The 17,425-nt window shown below is 33.9% G+C and overlaps 1 protein-coding gene across 15 annotated transcripts in view; it reads left to right on the top strand.

The window, feature by feature from the left end:
- Window positions 1-17,425, top strand: part of RBM26 (RNA binding motif protein 26) — an 80,588-nt gene that overhangs the window by 18,536 nt on the left and 44,627 nt on the right. For 8 of the 15 annotated variants that reach the window (XM_039886960.1, XM_039886958.1, XM_039886955.1 and 5 more), the window contains exons 2-8: window positions 6,413-6,531; window positions 7,103-7,239; window positions 10,115-10,203; window positions 10,853-11,070; window positions 15,211-15,471; window positions 16,266-16,505; window positions 16,922-17,092. In XM_039886960.1, coding sequence (XP_039742894.1) covers window positions 6,413-6,531; window positions 7,103-7,239; window positions 10,115-10,203; window positions 10,853-11,070; window positions 15,211-15,471; window positions 16,266-16,505; window positions 16,922-17,092 — 1,235 coding nt within the window. The remainder of the gene's footprint in view (window positions 1-6,412; window positions 6,532-7,102; window positions 7,240-10,114; window positions 10,204-10,852; window positions 11,071-15,210; window positions 15,472-16,265; window positions 16,506-16,921; window positions 17,093-17,425) is intronic. The other 7 variants (XR_005658189.1, XR_005658188.1, XR_005658187.1 and 4 more) reach the window with 2 other exon arrangements.

Genomic DNA, 17,425 nt, shown 5'->3' with positions numbered 1-17,425 from the left:
ATTCCCACAGTCAGTGCAGTCTTCTTTCAGCATCTGGTTCCTTCACCTGCAGCACTCATGGCCTTGCACACCCCCATTCACCGCCTTCACTCTCCACTTCTCTGCCAGAAAGGTCATGCTGGCTCACTGCTGCATTGTCCTGTGCCTTTTCTGCCATCACTGACTGGCTCCCCACCTGTCGTAGGTCCAAACCACCCACTCTCGGGTGCACAAGTGGGTGGATCTCTTGGGTGTCCTGATAAGCAGTGTAGAGGCATTTGGATTTTGTCGTTGTTGTTTGTTTGTTTACTTTTCAGTTATGGGTGTCCTGATATGCAGTGTAGAGGCATTTGGATTTTGTCGTTGTTGTTTGTTTGTTTACTTTTCATTTATGGGTGTCCAATTAATTAAATCAAAGGGGAGAAGTAAAGTGATGGTGACATCTGTAATACAGTTTTAAATGCAACAAGTACTTTGAGACCTAGAACCTTTTTGAGACATTTTATAAGACATTGTCAGTTGTGACCATTGTAATGTTTGTTATTTTTCTTAATGATAGCTTGAGTACTTATTTTACCTTTTTAAAAAGTATAATTTCTTGTAACAGACCGTGAAAGAGATCCTGTTTTGAAAACTGTTTCATAAATGTGCAGTTTTTCATACATTTCCTCAAATTGGATTATGCTAAAGTTTTGAAGCTTTTGATGACATTAAATAGCCCCGATTGGAAGAACAGTTAAGTTTTCTGAGGAATTATGACTTCATTATGGTTAGGAAGAGGTTTTTGAATCCTGCTAGCCTTCACTGGTTTTACATTAAGAAGTTTTATTGCCATCTTGAAGTGTTTGGACATTTGGGAGACTAAGTTATGAGATGCTGGGGAAGATTTATAGAAGCAGGGGAGTAACTTGATCAGATCTTTTCCTAAGAATGATGCTTTGGTGTGTAGAGGTTTGATTTGACTAGCTAACATTTTGGAGACAAAGAAGATTATTGTATTTTTAATCTTAGTTTTAAGAATGAGTTGTGAAAGGCCTGAATTTAGACATTGGCTGGAGGTAGGAAGAGAGAAGGTAATATTCTTGGAACAAAGGAGTCATCTCAGCAGTCAGGATATGGGAGGAAAAGGGATCTAGGAAAGACTTGTCAAAACACTGGAGATATTTTTATTGACTTTTTTTTTTGTATCTGTGACAGATCTTTGAACTTGAACTTTTATATTTGCCATAATTGAGTTTGACCTAAACTGAGAGTTGTCCTATGTGACTTTTGGTTGATATACCCTGTGTTTTAGTATGCTCTTATATAATGTGATAATTAGTAGATACTTTGTAACACCTTGTAAGGAAAAAAGTAGGCATAATTACCTAGAATCCCTGTGGGGGAAACAGACAAGCACACAATAGTAACAATTTAATACTGGTAGAAATATGTACAAATCTTAAAGTTTGCTAAATTAGGAGAAATATATAAAATGTTTCTTCTTAGTAGAATTTAGTTATTATTTATCCCTCTCAAAAGTTGAAAATTTGCTCCTGAGTGTTGAGAAAGACCTAGAGGGAAAAATTTTTTTATTACATACTTATTTTAAAGTTCGGTTAACTAAACATTCCTGGGAATGAGAAGAGTGGATGGAGTGCAATGATGGTTTTTTTTCCAGATCATGTGGTTCAGTGCCTTTGTTTTTAAAAAAGAAAACTGAAGCCTAGAGAAATAACATACTAACCTGGGATTACAAAACTAATGAATGAAGTAAAATAACACCAGACTAGAAATCTGAAAAACCCTGGGTTTTTTGGAGTTCATTCTAGGCCTGTCCCCCCACCCCCAGCTTTAAAATAATACCACACTTCAAGGAAAGGCTGACAGTTTGGCTTAGAGGACAACAGTAGATTTGAAAGGGAATTCTACTTTTAACATTTGTTCTAAAAGGGGGACGGGGTTAGGTGTCTTATAACTTTAAAATTTTATATTTCTTTTGTAATCTGTAAGTAAGTAGACTGTGAATCCATATACGAGTAACTGAAGGGGTGGTCCTTGGAAGGCAGAGCCCTGTCCCAGAGAACTCAACTTTTCCTGAACTGTGAATTGGAATGTAAAACATATATTAAATGTGGAGTTTTGTTGTTGTGGGTTGCCATATTAGCATTTCATCTGCAGTCCCACTTTAATAAGAGAGCTCTCTGGCATCACATTGAACCATTGTGATGGTTCTTGTCTGTGCTGTTTGCCATTTGTGCTGTGCTCTTTGCACTGAACAGCATAGAGTTTTACAGTCCGATTCTTACCTTTGAGAAAATGAAGATTGACTTTGTCTTTGAATTAGACACTTAATAAATACCTTCTAAATTTTTAAAATAATTGTTCTCAAGTGTGGTGTAGAGATTCTGGCTTTTTCCTGAGACCCTTTCATATTTCATTGGGTCTATGAAGTTCCCACTTTTCCAACTTTAAGTCTGTATGAGACCAAATTTCTTTATATATTTCACCTGAAACAGCATATATCACAATAGATTGAATGTAAAAGTAGATAGAATCGTTCTGTTTTCTAAGCCAGACATTAATGGTAATTACAAAAACTGTGAAACATTGTGAGTCTTCTCAATAAAATTTTATTTTGTTGTAGAAATATTTTTATTTATTTTTTTTTCACTAAAAAATAGGGTATTTCATTTCTGGTGAGGTTATTAGTCATTGAGCTCTGCCCATCCTTGCAATAGAGTTATGGCCCATGCTGGGGAAGACGAGTCATTTTAAAGAGCCAGTGTGATGCAGCGGAGAAGGCAAAGGGTGAGGGAGAAGGACAGGCTCCTTTCTCTGGCTTTTTTAGCTATCAGAATAATGTAATTCTGGAACTGCTCCAGGCCATCTTTATTGCCACATGGAAAGGACCTTCCTGAAAATGGAGCAAATTCAAGGGAAAGCGGAATGGAAAGAGAGGGGCCTGGTGCTATCATTTGAACTCCTACGTCTGCTATGCCTGAAGTTAACCCCGCCATTGGACGTCCCATTTATTTGTACTAATAAATTTCTCCTTTTGATTACCCCCCACAAAGGGCGAGTGTTTATGTTAAATTGTAATGGATTTGTTGTTTTTAACCAAATTAATAATTTAAAAATTTTCCAATTTTAGTTCTTCATATGGCAAATATTGATTGCTATAACCCATCTAAATAAAAGCTCCATGGAGTTCTCTGTAATTTTTAAAGTGTAAAGGGATCCCGAGACCAAAAAATTTGAGAACCACAGTTCTCAAGAAGGAATCACTGCTATTTCTTGGAGTAATAATATAGGGAAACGAAGGAGCCGACTGAATAGTTTTCTGTGTTATAATTACATGTATTGTGATGTTTTCAGTGAAAGAAGTGGTTTGTATGATGCTCATGGATGGATCATGTTTATATATGCTTATTTTGTGTTGGTCATTTTTGTAGAATGAAGAGGGTATGATAATTCTCAATGAATAGTCTTTGCTGTAATTAACTGCTATATACAAATAATCTATTTTTACTTCTGTATTTGAATTGAAGTTGTATTATTAACTATAGCAATTGAGGTTTTTGATGTATTGCGATGAAATTTGGATTTTTGAAAGAGTAATTCTAAGTACAGAGTAATAGAACCATGGCTGATGCAAATTAGATATTTTTCTTGAATATAAAGTGAAAATTTGGTAGGAACAGATGTGGGTGTATATCCGTGTTCTAAAGTTACTGAGTTAACATATTTAAATTTAATTTTAAATTCCCACTGCCACCTCCAGTTCCTCCTTCTCAAGATTACTGAAAATGGAAGCCTGGGTAAAATTTCATCAGTTATCTTCCACTGAATTTCTAAAGCCTCTAAAAAACTTGAGCAAAACAAAACAAATTTCTTTTTGAAATTGTACTGGAGTGTTAGCTTTTTTGTACTTTACTCATTACTATTTTGAAAACTCACTAACACATTCATCCTATTAGTTTTTACTTTTTAATTACGATACATTTTAATTACAATTACAATACATGTAATTAAAAAGTAAAAACTAATAGGATGAATGTGTTAGGGTGGTAATTATAACCTTTATATTAGGGCTGATTTGATTCATGTTAATTTAAGTATTAAGAAAATTCAGTTCTTTTGGAGACTTTCCTGTAAGCATTTTGTGGTTAGAATCGTGCTTTATTTGCAGACTATGTTTTTGCTAGGCTAAGTACTTATAGCATATAGCATTTGTGGGAATTTGACTTGAAGGTGGTAATGAAGTATGTCACTCTTTCAGTATTATTTCTTTGTCCTTAAACCTTTCAAAATTACATATATATATTTGTCTCTCTCTCTCTGATCTGAAAGATTTCAGTCCCACTTTTCTTTCACATGTTTCCAGAATGCTAACACTGTAGCAGAGTGTAAAGTCTAGCTCTGACAAGATAATTCAAATCGCAAACCTGTTATCAGCAGTGGCAACTGGTATGGTTAAGTACCTAATGAACAGTAATTGCTTACCATGGAGACATTTTTTTTTTTTTTTAAACAACAGCCTTACTATGTAAATATAATTTTCTTTCAATTTGGTAATTTAGACATTTGTATGTCATTCATTTTGCATAGGAGGTTATCATTGCTAAATGTTCAGATGATGCAGCATTAGCACTTTTACTTAAGACAAATAGAAAAGTGAACACATAATTTGTTTTTCCCTGGTCCATAACATTTCAATATATTATTACACTTCTATGGTTCAAGTTATTTTTTACTACGCTGTAATTTGCAAGTACATACCTTTTGTTTGTTTGTTTTCAAAAATACTGAAATAAAAATGAAATCACTTCTTATAGGACTTTAGAAAAATTGTCTCTTGAAAGCACATTTACCTGTTTTGCTATTAAATGTGAAATTAAAAAACTTCTAGTATATAATTTGCCTTCTAACAAATTTTAAAAAGTAATCCGTCTTTAACACTATCTCAGGCATTTAAAATTTTTGTCTGTGTTCATTGATATGTTGTGCTTGTGACTTTAATTGGTTCTTGATTTGATTATAATTGTTTCCTATAGAAATTGTTGAGAAAAGATTATAAATTCTGTCTTGCCATTTTATAAAACGGTAGTCCATTGACCATCATGATAAAAATCACAAAGACCTTTCTCCATATTTTTAGCTGCTAACATTTTAATCAACTTGTAGAGTTTCCTGTTTAAAAAATAATGGGATGGAGGTGGAATAGATTTGGTGTTGTGTTTAGAGAAATGTAAAGTGGACAGATCATTAGAAAAGCCATTATTAAATTGAAAATTCACCACAACAGTCAAGCCAATATTAAATCAAATTATAATATTTAGGGACTCAGTGTAGAATTTATCAACATCAGTTGCAATAAAACACTATATAACAGTGATACTGTTATGTAACACAGTGATTTCCAGTAAACTGAAGTATATATAGTTTAATGTCTAGTTGGGTTAATGTAAACGATCATGTTATTCAAGTTACCTAACATGAATAAGTATTATTTCATGGTCTCTCATGTAGTATTACCAGATTGCCAGATATATCTATCTATAGGCTGATACGTTATGAGATTATTGTCCCATTTCTTCATGCTTATTTCATAACAGACCTAAGTATTTCTATGCTCATTGTAATAAAACATGAAAATATTAATTTACCATAAATTATTTTGTATTTAAAATTTTGTTGGTATAAGTAAGTATATTGAAGTAAATTTTAAAGTTTTTTTTTTTTTATCTCATGTACCATTGAAATGGACTTTTTTTTCCTTCTTGTAAGTTATAACCTACTTCAAGTCTTTATAAATAAATGGAAGGAGATCTGTGAGCAAAGTTGACTTAACAATTACTAATCAAGTACCCCGAAACTTAAGTTAGTAGCACATTGGACATTTTTCATTCCTGTAGGTCATGAATTTAGGAGCTGGTAGCATAGTTCATCTCTTTCTCATTGATTTGCATTGCCACCATTATAAAAATCTAAATTTCTATATATATTTGGATCTATTTCTAGACTCTTTTTTTCTGTTGTTAAAATAAATATATCGTGTGGTATGTTTTTAAGTTTCCTTTTATTGTATTCTCATTGTTTTTCTGGCTATTATGTGTTTCTGAGAGGACAAAGCCTTTTGGTATTTTTATTGGTTTTTGATGTTTTGAAATTGTTTTTACTTTGTTATAGTTTCTCTTTTTAATAATAATAAAGCCTACTGAGTTTTTAATTTATATATTAGTATATATTTGGAAGGATAATGACAACTACATATATTACATAAAGTATATTAATATAAGAGAGAACTTTATTGCCTTCCACGAGCCAGGTACTTTTTACATATATTAACTCATGTAGCTATCATACTGATTAAGTCAGATTGTAAATGGAATTTGTAGAACTTGAAATTATTTATGGCTAAATTTTCTTCAACATTGCTTTTTTTCTTCAGTTGTGATGCAGATCCATCAGCCCTAGCAAAATATGTTCTCGCTTTGGTAAAAAAAGACAAAAGTGAAAAAGAGTTAAAGGCATTGTGTATTGATCAACTGGATGTATTTCTTCAAAAAGGTAAGAACTTTGATTTAAAAATACTACTTTATTTTAATAAGTTATTTAAAAATAAGATTACTTATAGTATTGAAGAAACTCAGTAAGTCTTGGTTCTAATTGTAACAAAGTTGAACCAGTAATATTATTACTGATTTTTTTCCAAAGCTTATTTATAAAGGAAGCTTTTTCTTTCATTAATGTCCTTATGCTCTTTTAAAGTATGCTGATTTTTTTTCTTTAAAAATTAAGAAAATAACTGAATGCTAGCTTATTCAAAGATAGTACTTTTTAGGAAACTACTTTGAATGTTGTCTAGCACAGTTCTTTTTCGCTTGTTTCATTTTACCAACATCTAGATAATGGTAATATTTGTGTTTTGCACTCTGGGCATAGTACATGGAGATTAGTCATGGCTGGAAGTAACTGGCCCAGAAGCTCTGGCCATTCTAGCCCCTACCACCCTGAAAACTGAATGCGTCAGTATTACTACAAGACTTGTGCCATGGCACACTGGTTGGGAAGCTATTAAGTGGAGAGTTAATATCTTAGCAGATGTCTTTTAATCTGTGTTTTTTGGTTCTATTTTTAGAGACACAGATATTTGTGGAAAAACTTTTTGATGCTGTGAATACAAAGAGTTACCTACCTCCTCCAGAACAGCCATCATCAGGAAGCTTAAAGGTAGAATTCTTTCAGCACCAAGAAAAAGATATAAAAAAGGAAGAGGTAAGGATTTGTGTTAACCCTTGTATGTTCTTTAAAACATATAAGGAATAATTAGAGTTGTATTTTCTGTATCTGTGTCAGGAGTCTTTAAGACCACCCTCAGGTTCACAAGGAGCACTCACACGACTCAGCATAATCATTCTCAATGGTTATGATTTCTTAACAGTAGAAGGATATAAAGCAAAATCACAGGGAATAAAGTGTATGCTGCGAAGTCTGGGGGAAAGCAGACACAAGCTTCCAGAGGCCTCTCCCAGTGGAGTACTTAACAAGGAGGGACAACATGTGTGAACCAGGGAAGCTTGTTACAGACTCAGTGGTCAGGGTTTTTATTTAGTTCTAGCTGAGTAGGTAACTTCTTCCTAGTATGTACCAAAATTCCAGACTCCCAGGAGGAAAGCAGGTGTTTAGCATAAACTATAATATGTACACAATTCAGGCATAAGAATTTACTGTTATTATAAGGGAATTACAGAACCCTCCAGAAATCAAAGTTCACAGATGCCAGCCAGAGGCCTACCTTGCAAGCTAATCTTTCTAAAGATAACAATCTCAGGCCTGCTTTTAATTCTCTTCTGCACAGTATCTTATAGCTATGGGCTCATTATCTGTGTTCCATGAAAATAATTAGATTGACAGTAGATCTGTTTCTATTCTACATGCATTTTGTAGGAGACTATATTTAAGGTAGTCAAATAAAAGGACCTTCACAGGGCAATGGAAATGACTTCACACTATAAGAAGTTTTGAAGTTTTTACCTTTTATTCAAGATTACCATTCTTGTTTAATAATCATGTAATAATTTAGGTCTGCTAAATTTGATGTTTAAAGATTGTAATTCCAGCAAAATAATTGACATGCTATTATATTTCTACAGTTATCCCAGCTTTAGGTCAAACAAATCTTGGTTAAAATTTTTGCTTTACCAGTTGGTGCTTTGTGACCTTAAAAACATTACTTTTCTAAGCCTTAGTTTACTCAGCTGTGAAATGGTAATACAGTTAAATAATGTCTATAAAGCACCTGGCAAAGTGTGTGGCACATAGTATAGGTTCTCAGTAAATGATAGTTACTGTTATTATTGAGAGATTGTTGTGTAGTGGAAGATGTGGTTGTGACCTTTGGTATTTTCACCTTATAATCTTTTCCCCAGATTGTATAATTCATGTTTATTATGTAATGCTATGCATATGTATTATATAATACTCAAATACATTTTAATCTTTGAAAGTGTATTTATACATATATATGTATATAGTCAGACACACACAAAACACCTGCATCACTTCTCTTTGCAGGGGAAGACCAGACATAATTTTATAACTGCGCATATTTCATACCAAACAGTGTAGAGGTTCTGTTAATGAGGAAGAAAGAGTTAGTGGATATTGTACTGGTAACTGCTTATGCCACTTAGAGATATATGTATGTGTGCGTGTATATATATATATACACATACTATTAATTATATATGTTTTTTCCATTGATGGAAGTTTGGATTGGTTCCAGATTTTTGTTGTTACAGATTACATTTTAATTCTTAAAAAATCTTCAGTAAATCATGGGCTTTTGGTTTGAGAAGCAATAAGAAGTCTTCCTCCCAAAACTATTTAGTGGCAAAGCCTTACTCTTACATCTGTTGATATAATAATATTTCACTATAGTTTTTTTGACCAATTGCTAAGGATATTTATCCCTGATTTTTCAGAAGTGTCAGAATGTCAGATGGCAATCTGGATTAAAAATACTGTGAGTGTAGTAAAAGTTGCCTACTGAGCATGTACTGTGGAATATGATGATCTGTCAACATAAATTACTGGCAAGTGTGCATTGAGGCAAATAGAAAGGAAAAAGTGCATAAGGAGAGTTTTATTTGTACCCATTTTGGGGGTTTGAGAGAGAGTTGATATGGGTGGGAGGAGAACAAAAGTATTTACAAGAAAAAAAAAAGGCAAGCTGTTAGAAGAAGGATTTTAAGCAGTGTCAGGGTTTGGTCTGTTGATAGGATTTCCATTTAATTTATCCAGTGTGAGGCACTTTTGACAATGAGAGGCTCTTGCCTAAAGGGATGCTGGGGCAACTGGAACAATTGGAACGTTTTTACATTTTTATACTATCTATAGACAACCTGCATCAGAATATCTTAGGATTCTTATTAAAAATGCAAAATTTGAGTCCTATTATATTTACAGAAGCCACACATTTTGTAGTTCCTGAATTTGTTTATCTTCCAAATCCTTTTTTTCTAGTAATACTTATTAATGGTCCTATAGAAACAGTGTTCTGGGCAGTACAGCATGGGAAATTCAGGCCTAGAGAAAGTAGCACTAAACAAGGGAATGTTTTCTATTAATTATATAGTATTAGCGGAGGCCTCTTGTAAGAAAGAGGAATACATAACTGCCAAACTATGAGAAACTAGAGAACTATTTCATCTTATATATTTTCTGAAATGTTGTGTTTTTCTTGGCTTGGTTAGTTCTTATGCATTCTCCTGTATTCCCTAAGGTGTTTGGCACCAAACCAAATCCATGAAACCAAAACATGAATGTATGTTGGACTTTTGAAAGAAGGAATAAAATTGGGTTTTCACTAATAATGTTAAAATGAAGACACTTGCTTAAAATGTTTTCTTACTACTGTTATCTAAGACAAGCATTTACGAATTTCTTTATATTCACTTTAACTTTCAGCATGCCTGTCTTTAATGGTTAAACTAGATGATGGTATTTAGAAGAGAAATTTCTTTTGTTTGAATACTTTTAGAAGACGACAATTTTGCTCCTATATTTTAATATCAGTTAAATCATTGTAGTAGTAACATGGCAAGGAATAATTTTCATTAAAATTACACATTTTTTGTGTGTGTATCAGATCATAAAGGAGGAAGAGCGAGAGAAGAAGTTTTCCAGAAGGCTAAATCACAGTCCTCCCCAATCAAGCTCCCGATACAGAGAAAATAGGTGATTGATTCATTGAACCATCTTCATTGTTTAGACGTTAGTTATCTTTTTCTGAAGGGCAAGTAATGTCTACTCTTTTATTGGTCTAGGAAAGTGTAATTCAGTTCTCTTCTACCAAGAATATCTAGGTCAGATTTGTATGTCCTGGAAGTGAGATTTTACACAGTGGTTGGCATCTATTAGTTATTGTTATTTTTATTCCTAACTTCAAATTCCAATGAAATCGTAACGTGAAACTTTTTTTTTGCTTGTAGTTTCCTTTTAACATGAAAACATTATTTTTTCCATAAAGGCTTCAAAAGCATTTAGAGTGCAGTGCATGTGATACATGCCTACAAGTATGAGACATGGTACATACATGTATAAGACAATATATGCAATAAGACATATTGTACAGATGCCTAAATGTATAGATGCCTTTGTTTATAAGATTAAGGATTAAGATTTTAAGAGTTGTTTTCCCTTAAAAGAGTTTCGGACTAGTTAAGCAGATCATGTTCAGTTTGTCAGTTGCTTTTTAGCTTCCTATATTTGTATTCTGGTGGGATAAAGAGTCGTGATGTTATAAGAATTTAATATGACTTTTGCATTTAGAGTTTTTCCTGTATCTAAAAATTATTTACATGAAAGTGATCGTATATTTCTTTAGAAGTCGTGATGAGAGGAAAAAAGATGATCGTTCTCGCAAAAGAGATTATGATCGAAACCCTCCTCGAAGAGATTCATACAGAGACCGGTACAATAGAAGACGAGGGCGAAGTCGCAGTTACAGCAGGAGTCGGAGTCGAAGTTGGAGTAAAGAGAGGCTTCGTGACAGGGATAGGGATAGAAGCAGGACTAGAAGCAGAAGCAGGACACGAAGCAGGGGTAAATCATATATGTGTATATATTGGTTTGCATTCTTTTATTGTGAAAACACTTCTTAATTGAGGGTTTTAAAAATTGTTTAAATTTTGTCAGCGTTTTCTTCTTTTTTTTCTATTTTGATTTGGTCCAGGTGATTGCTTTTAAAATTAAAAAAAAAAAAATTATTTCATGCAACTTAAAACCACAATGAATTATCACTGCACATTCATCAGAATGACTAAAATTAAAAAGACTGATTTTATCCAGTATTGGTGAGGATGGCAGTAAACTGGAATCTTTAGAAAACACTTTCTAAACACTTTAAGAATATCTTGGAAATGTAAAACCTACACCCACCAAATGATCCAGCCATTCCACTCCTAGGTATTTACCTAAAAGAAATCAAAGTGTATTTGCACATGAAGACTTGTACCCAAACGATCCTGGCAGCTTCATTTGTAATAGCCCCAAACTAGAAACAACCCAAATGTCTATCAACAGGTGAATGGATACACAAATTGTGTTATAACCTATACAGTGGATTTAAAGGAAAGAACTGTTGATACATGCAACAAAATGGATGAATTTCAAAATAATTATGCTGAGTGAAAGAAGCCAGACAAAGATTAGTATTTATGTATGTAAAACTTTAGAAAATGCAGATTAACCTACGATGATAGAAAACAAATCAGTGTTTGCCTGGGATGGATTAAAGGAGGGATGGATTATCAGGTGGCACAAGGATACTTTTGGGGATGATAAGTATGTACACTATGTACATTATTTTGATTGTGGTGTTTGGTTTCACAGGTATACACATAGAATAGTCTCCCCCTCCTTAAATTGTATGCTTTAAATATTTTCAGTTAATTATATATCAGTTATACCTCGAAACTGAAAAGTTAAAAGTTTTCATTTCAGATGTATTTATAAGACCATGTGATTTCTAATATGTATAATATTTCTTGCAATGTGTATTATTGAAAGGAAGACATAGCCGATAAAACAACTAACACACTTTTGAGTAAAACACCTTCACTCAAGCTTAGATTTTTGTTACCTTTGCAGCCTTTATTATACAGTTATCTTTAATCTAGGAAATAATATTAATAGCCTATATATAATGTACTTCTCTAACCCTTTAAGATTTTTTTCCCCATGATCTATGTATACTACGCCTCTCTGCACATCTTTCACTTAACTAATCTCCTTAATATCTTTTCTCTTTCCTTAGGACCATATACAGTCTGATTAATTTCTTCATGTTTATTATGAACTTTTTTTTCTTTTTTTGCTCATTCATTCTCATCTTCACTAAATAGTGTTCACTGTAAAAAAGCATGTTAGGGTCTTTTGATGGATGACAACTAAATAACCGTAATTTTATTTATTTTTTTTAAATAATTTTTTATTTTTTAATTACAGTTGACATACAATAGTATGAGGTATACAACATAATGTTTAGACATTTATATTACTTACAAAGTGATTACCAGATAAATTTAGTACCCATCTGACACCATACATAATTATTACAATATTATCTACTATATTCCTTATGCTATTCTTTACATCCCCATGACTGTTTTGAAACTTCCAGTTGTACTTTTTTAAAATTTATTTTAATTAGTTTTAAGTATACAGTACATCGGTTAGACATCTACATAGTTCGTAAAATGATGCCCCCAAATGCTCCCTCCCTCCCTTGACCCTCTACCTAGCTAATGCTAACTGCATTCCCTATACTGTGCTCCCTATCTCTGTAACCATCCACCAGCTACTAATTTGTACTTCTTTAACCCTTCACCCCATTCTCCCAGCCCCTCAAACTCTCCCTCTGTCCATCACCAACTTGTCCACTATATTTGTGAGTCTGTTTTTGATCAGTTCGTTCTTTTTGTTCCTTAGATTCCGCGTATAAGTGAAATCATATAGTGTTTATCTTTCTCTGTCTGACCTAAATACTTTCTAGGTCCATCAAAACAATATCTTTTTCCATCCCCTTCCTTTCAGTCTGTGTGTGTCTATTAATTTAAAGGGAGTCTTTTGTATTTTTTCTTCTTAAAGAAGTCCCTCCAACATTTCCTGTAATACGGCTTGGTGGTGATAAATTCCTTTAGCTTATTTTTGTCTGGGAAACTCTTTATCTGTCCTTCAACTCTAAATGACAGTTTTGCTGCATAAAGAATCCTTGGTTGTAAATCTTGGGTCTTCATTCTGTCGAATACTTCTTGCCAAACCCTTCTGTCCTACATAGTTTCTTTTGAGAAATCAGCTGCCAGTCTTAATGGGTTTTCCCTTATAAGTAATTATCTGTTTTTCTCTTGCTGCTTTTAATATTCTTTCTTTGTAGTTAACCTTTGGCATTTTAATTATGATGTGTCTCGGTGAGGGCTTCTTTGGATCCCTGAGTTTTGGATCCCTGAGCTTCCTGGGATTTTATGTCCATTTCCTTCATTCACCAGGTTAGGGAAATTTTCCATCATTATTTCTTCAAACAGCTGTTCAGCATCTTGATTTTCTTCAGTTACACTGATCAGACAGATATTTGGACCCTTAATAGTGTCCCATACGCTCCTTAAATTATTTTTATAGTCTTGGCATCGTATCTCTTGCAATTCTGATTGCATGTCCTTGGCTTTCTCATCCTCTAGATAGGGCATTTAATTCTTTTCTTTATTAATTTTGTTTATTCCTTTGTTTATTTCATTTAATATACTTCTCATCTCAGATAATGTGTTCTTCATTTCAGACTGGTTCCCTTTTATAATTTCCATTTCCATTTTTATGTTTTTTTTCTCTTTGTTGAAGTTCTCAATGAATTTATCTACACTTCCCAAAAGTTCATTGAGCATCTTTATAACCAGTGTTTTGAACTCTGCATCTGTTAGATTACTTGACTCCATTATATCTGGATCTCTGTTCTGTTCCGTCATATGGTTTCTGCTTCTTTGTCTTTCCACTTTGGCTTCCTTTCCGTGTCTGTTTCTATGTATTAAGCAAAGCTCCTAAGTCTCCCGGTCTTATTAGTGCAGATATGTGAAATAGGTGTCCAGTGGCACAGTCTTGAGAGGGGTTCAGCTGCCAGCCAAACTTAGACCAAAGCCTCTACCCCTCCAGGGCCACCAGTTAATATTCAGCAAGCATTCCACAGATGCTGTGCTGATAGTTGCCTCAAAAGGCCACACCAGAAACTGAGGCCAACTGGCTCCAGTGTGATCAAGGAGCACTGGACTCTCGAGGACACACCTGGATATGGCTTCAGTGGTGCTGCAAGTTGAGGGAGGCGGGGTTTCAGGGAATCCTCTGGGCGGAGACACCTCTGTTAACCCAGTTTGATGAAGTCATGGCTATGGCAGCACTGTGTCTGGCGCATTGGTATGGGGGAGGGCTCAACAGGAAACAGTGGATACTGCCAGCACTTCTGTAGTGTGAGTCTCCTCTCAGCCTTCTGACAATGTCTTTCTGTAAGTCCCTGGTGCCCCCTGCGCATAGCCAAATGGGCACTGGTGCTCAGAGCGAGCAGGTCGGTCACTGCGAAAATCCACTCGTGGACGGGGCCCTCTTTAAGAGGCTTCTGCCACTGTCGTTGCCACAGCCTCCATCTCACTCAGCTGCTTGAGACTGGGCAGCCTTGCGTCCTTGCCCTGTCCTATCTTTGGCCATTGTAGGGTGATTTCTTGGATTTCTCCCTAGTTGTATGGCTTGTTCATCTAGATCCCAGGCGATTTTTCCTTGCTGCTGCTTGTTTCCATCACAACTTTGATTTGGTCACCAGACAGATGGACAGAGCCTCTATCATCTATGCCATTTTTTTTCCTCTCTCATACTTTTATTTTATTGCATGTTTTGTAGGCTGAAGTTACTTATGCTAAGATTGCAATGAAGAAGATTAAAAATTATCTTTTTTCGATAAATAACTGCAAGGAAAAAACTCATTAAATACAGCAACTTTGTGTGGTTTTATAGTTTAGGTCACACTGAAAAAGAGAAGCTTATCTTGGAACATTGTGTATTCATTGAGTAGTTTTAAAAGGAAATGAGGATTGTGTAAAATTTGAACATTTTCTCTGTGTTTAGCAAAAATCACACTATTTCTTAGATCTTCAGCATTTTTTTTGATAGAATATATGTTTTTAAGTCATTTATGTTTCATTGCAGAAAGAGATCTGGTCAAGCCTAAATATGACTTGGATAGAACAGATCCACTAGAAAACAATTATACTCCAGTTTCTTCGGTACCTAATATTTCATCTGGCCACTACCCTGTACCTACTTTGAGCAGCACTATTACAGTAATTGCTCCTACTCATCATGGTAATAACACTACCGAAAGTTGGTCTGAATTTCATGAAGATCAGGTGGACCACAACTCATATGTCAGACCACCAATGCCAAAGAAACGATGTAGAGACTATGATGGTAAGTCTTTCAACTATTTCATGAAGTACTGAGTTAGTATTTCCAGCTGACTAGATTCTGAAAGTTTAGATCGCACACAATTATACAAAGGCTTAACCTATTGAAAATGGTGGGAAATTTATCTTAAGCATTTCATGAATTCCTTAATATTTTTGAAACTTCCATTAGTCACACTGACTATTGAACATCAATTTAAAGATATTTATTTGCGTGTAAGTCTTAATATATTTTTGGAGTTTCCCAAACAAGAAGAATATCTACTGAGTCATTTATCAGGGAATCTGCTACTGAATTATTCTTGACAAAACTCACTTCTTTAGAAATGAATGGTTGTTGGCATGTAAGTAGAACCTAAAAATGTGACTATCACCCCTGTAATTTTATAAATTAATTAAAGACTCTTAAGATTTTACTATAAAAGTTGAATATATTGTATTAAAGCTGTAGTTGCAATATCTTTTAAGTTTTAAATGAGAGATTTAAATATAGCAGATGTTCCTAATGACAAAAATATGACATGTATATAAGTTTTTACATAAATAAGTTTTATACCATTTTGATAGCTAGGTATTTAATTTGGTGACTTTTTTTAGTGTGTACATTAGTATATTATCACTTGATAGGTGTTTCATATTATTAGTAATTAGTTGGTATGGTTATGAAATGGTTAATTATGATACGGTTGATTATACTTGTCCAATATTAAAAATATTTCTGTTTTTAAATATTTCACTTGCGTTAGAGGAAATTTATATGTCCAGCACTTTCATGTTTCTTTCAATTTTTCTTCACAGAAAAGGGTTTCTGTATGAGAGGAGACATGTGCCCTTTTGATCATGGAAGTGACCCGGTAGTTGTAGAAGATGTGAATCTTCCTGGTATGCTGCCTTTTCCCGCACAACCTCCTGTTGTTGAAGGACCGCCTCCTCCTGGACTCCCCCCACCTCCACCAATTCTTACACCCCCACCCGTTAATCTGAGACCCCCAGTGCCACCGCCAGGCCCACTACCACCCAGTCTACCACCTGTCACAGGTAAGTAGTATATGTTTATTTACCTGTACTTATTATATGTCCATTCATAGTCTTTTTAAAAAGTTAATGATTTGATGCTCACTTTTGTTATAAAAGTATTTAAAGTAATTTTATAGATGCCTGCTGGAAACTAAGAGCAAGATAGTTCCATTTAGAATATACCCCTACTTTGTTTGAAACGTACGGTTTCCAGTGATTTGGAGTGGCCTTGAATTATGCCCATTTCTGATGAATCTCAGCTGCCTTTAGTCCTTTATAGCTTAAGACAAACCTGTTTTGGCATACATTAAAAGGATATTTTACTCTAGAAAACTAATATAGTTTTAAGAGCTTGGTGTTTTTAGATATTATAGTTTGATGAATGAGAATGTCATGTTTGGATATACAAATAACTTATTTTATTTGTTTGCTTTCAGATGATATTTCTTATTCTTTGGTTTTGACAGGACCACCACCTCCACTTCCTCCTTTGCAGCCATCTGGCATGGATGCTCCCCCAAACTCTGCAACCAGTTCTGTTCCTACTGTAGTAACAACTGGCATTCATCACCAGCCTCCTCCTGCTCCACCCTCTCTTTTTACTGCAGGTGCAGTTTTGGCCTTCTATATTCATAATATAATATAGTTTTAGAGCATAGTTTTAGATAAAGAATTTAAAAATGTCTAGAGAATAAGTTGCACTAGCAAGTCTTTTTTTTTCCACTAAAATTATTTAGAATAAAATGTAGACATGGTGAATGTACATTAAACGTAAGTTAAAGTTATATTTTAAAGTTAAAAGTTATATTTTCTTTTTAATAACATTTTTATTTTTATAAAACAATTTTTAATACATGTGAAATGCATTAGTTATATATTAGTAATATATAGTTTACTTTTTCTATTGTCAATATAGAAAAATTATGAAGTGGAGTTTTATA

The sequence above is a fragment of the Pteropus medius genome, unplaced genomic scaffold (genome assembly GCF_902729225.1).
Source record: "Pteropus medius unplaced genomic scaffold, Ma_sr-lr_union100, whole genome shotgun sequence".
NCBI classification, from domain to species: domain Eukaryota; kingdom Metazoa; phylum Chordata; class Mammalia; order Chiroptera; family Pteropodidae; genus Pteropus; species Pteropus medius.
This window is presented reverse-complemented; position numbering and strand designations above follow the sequence as displayed.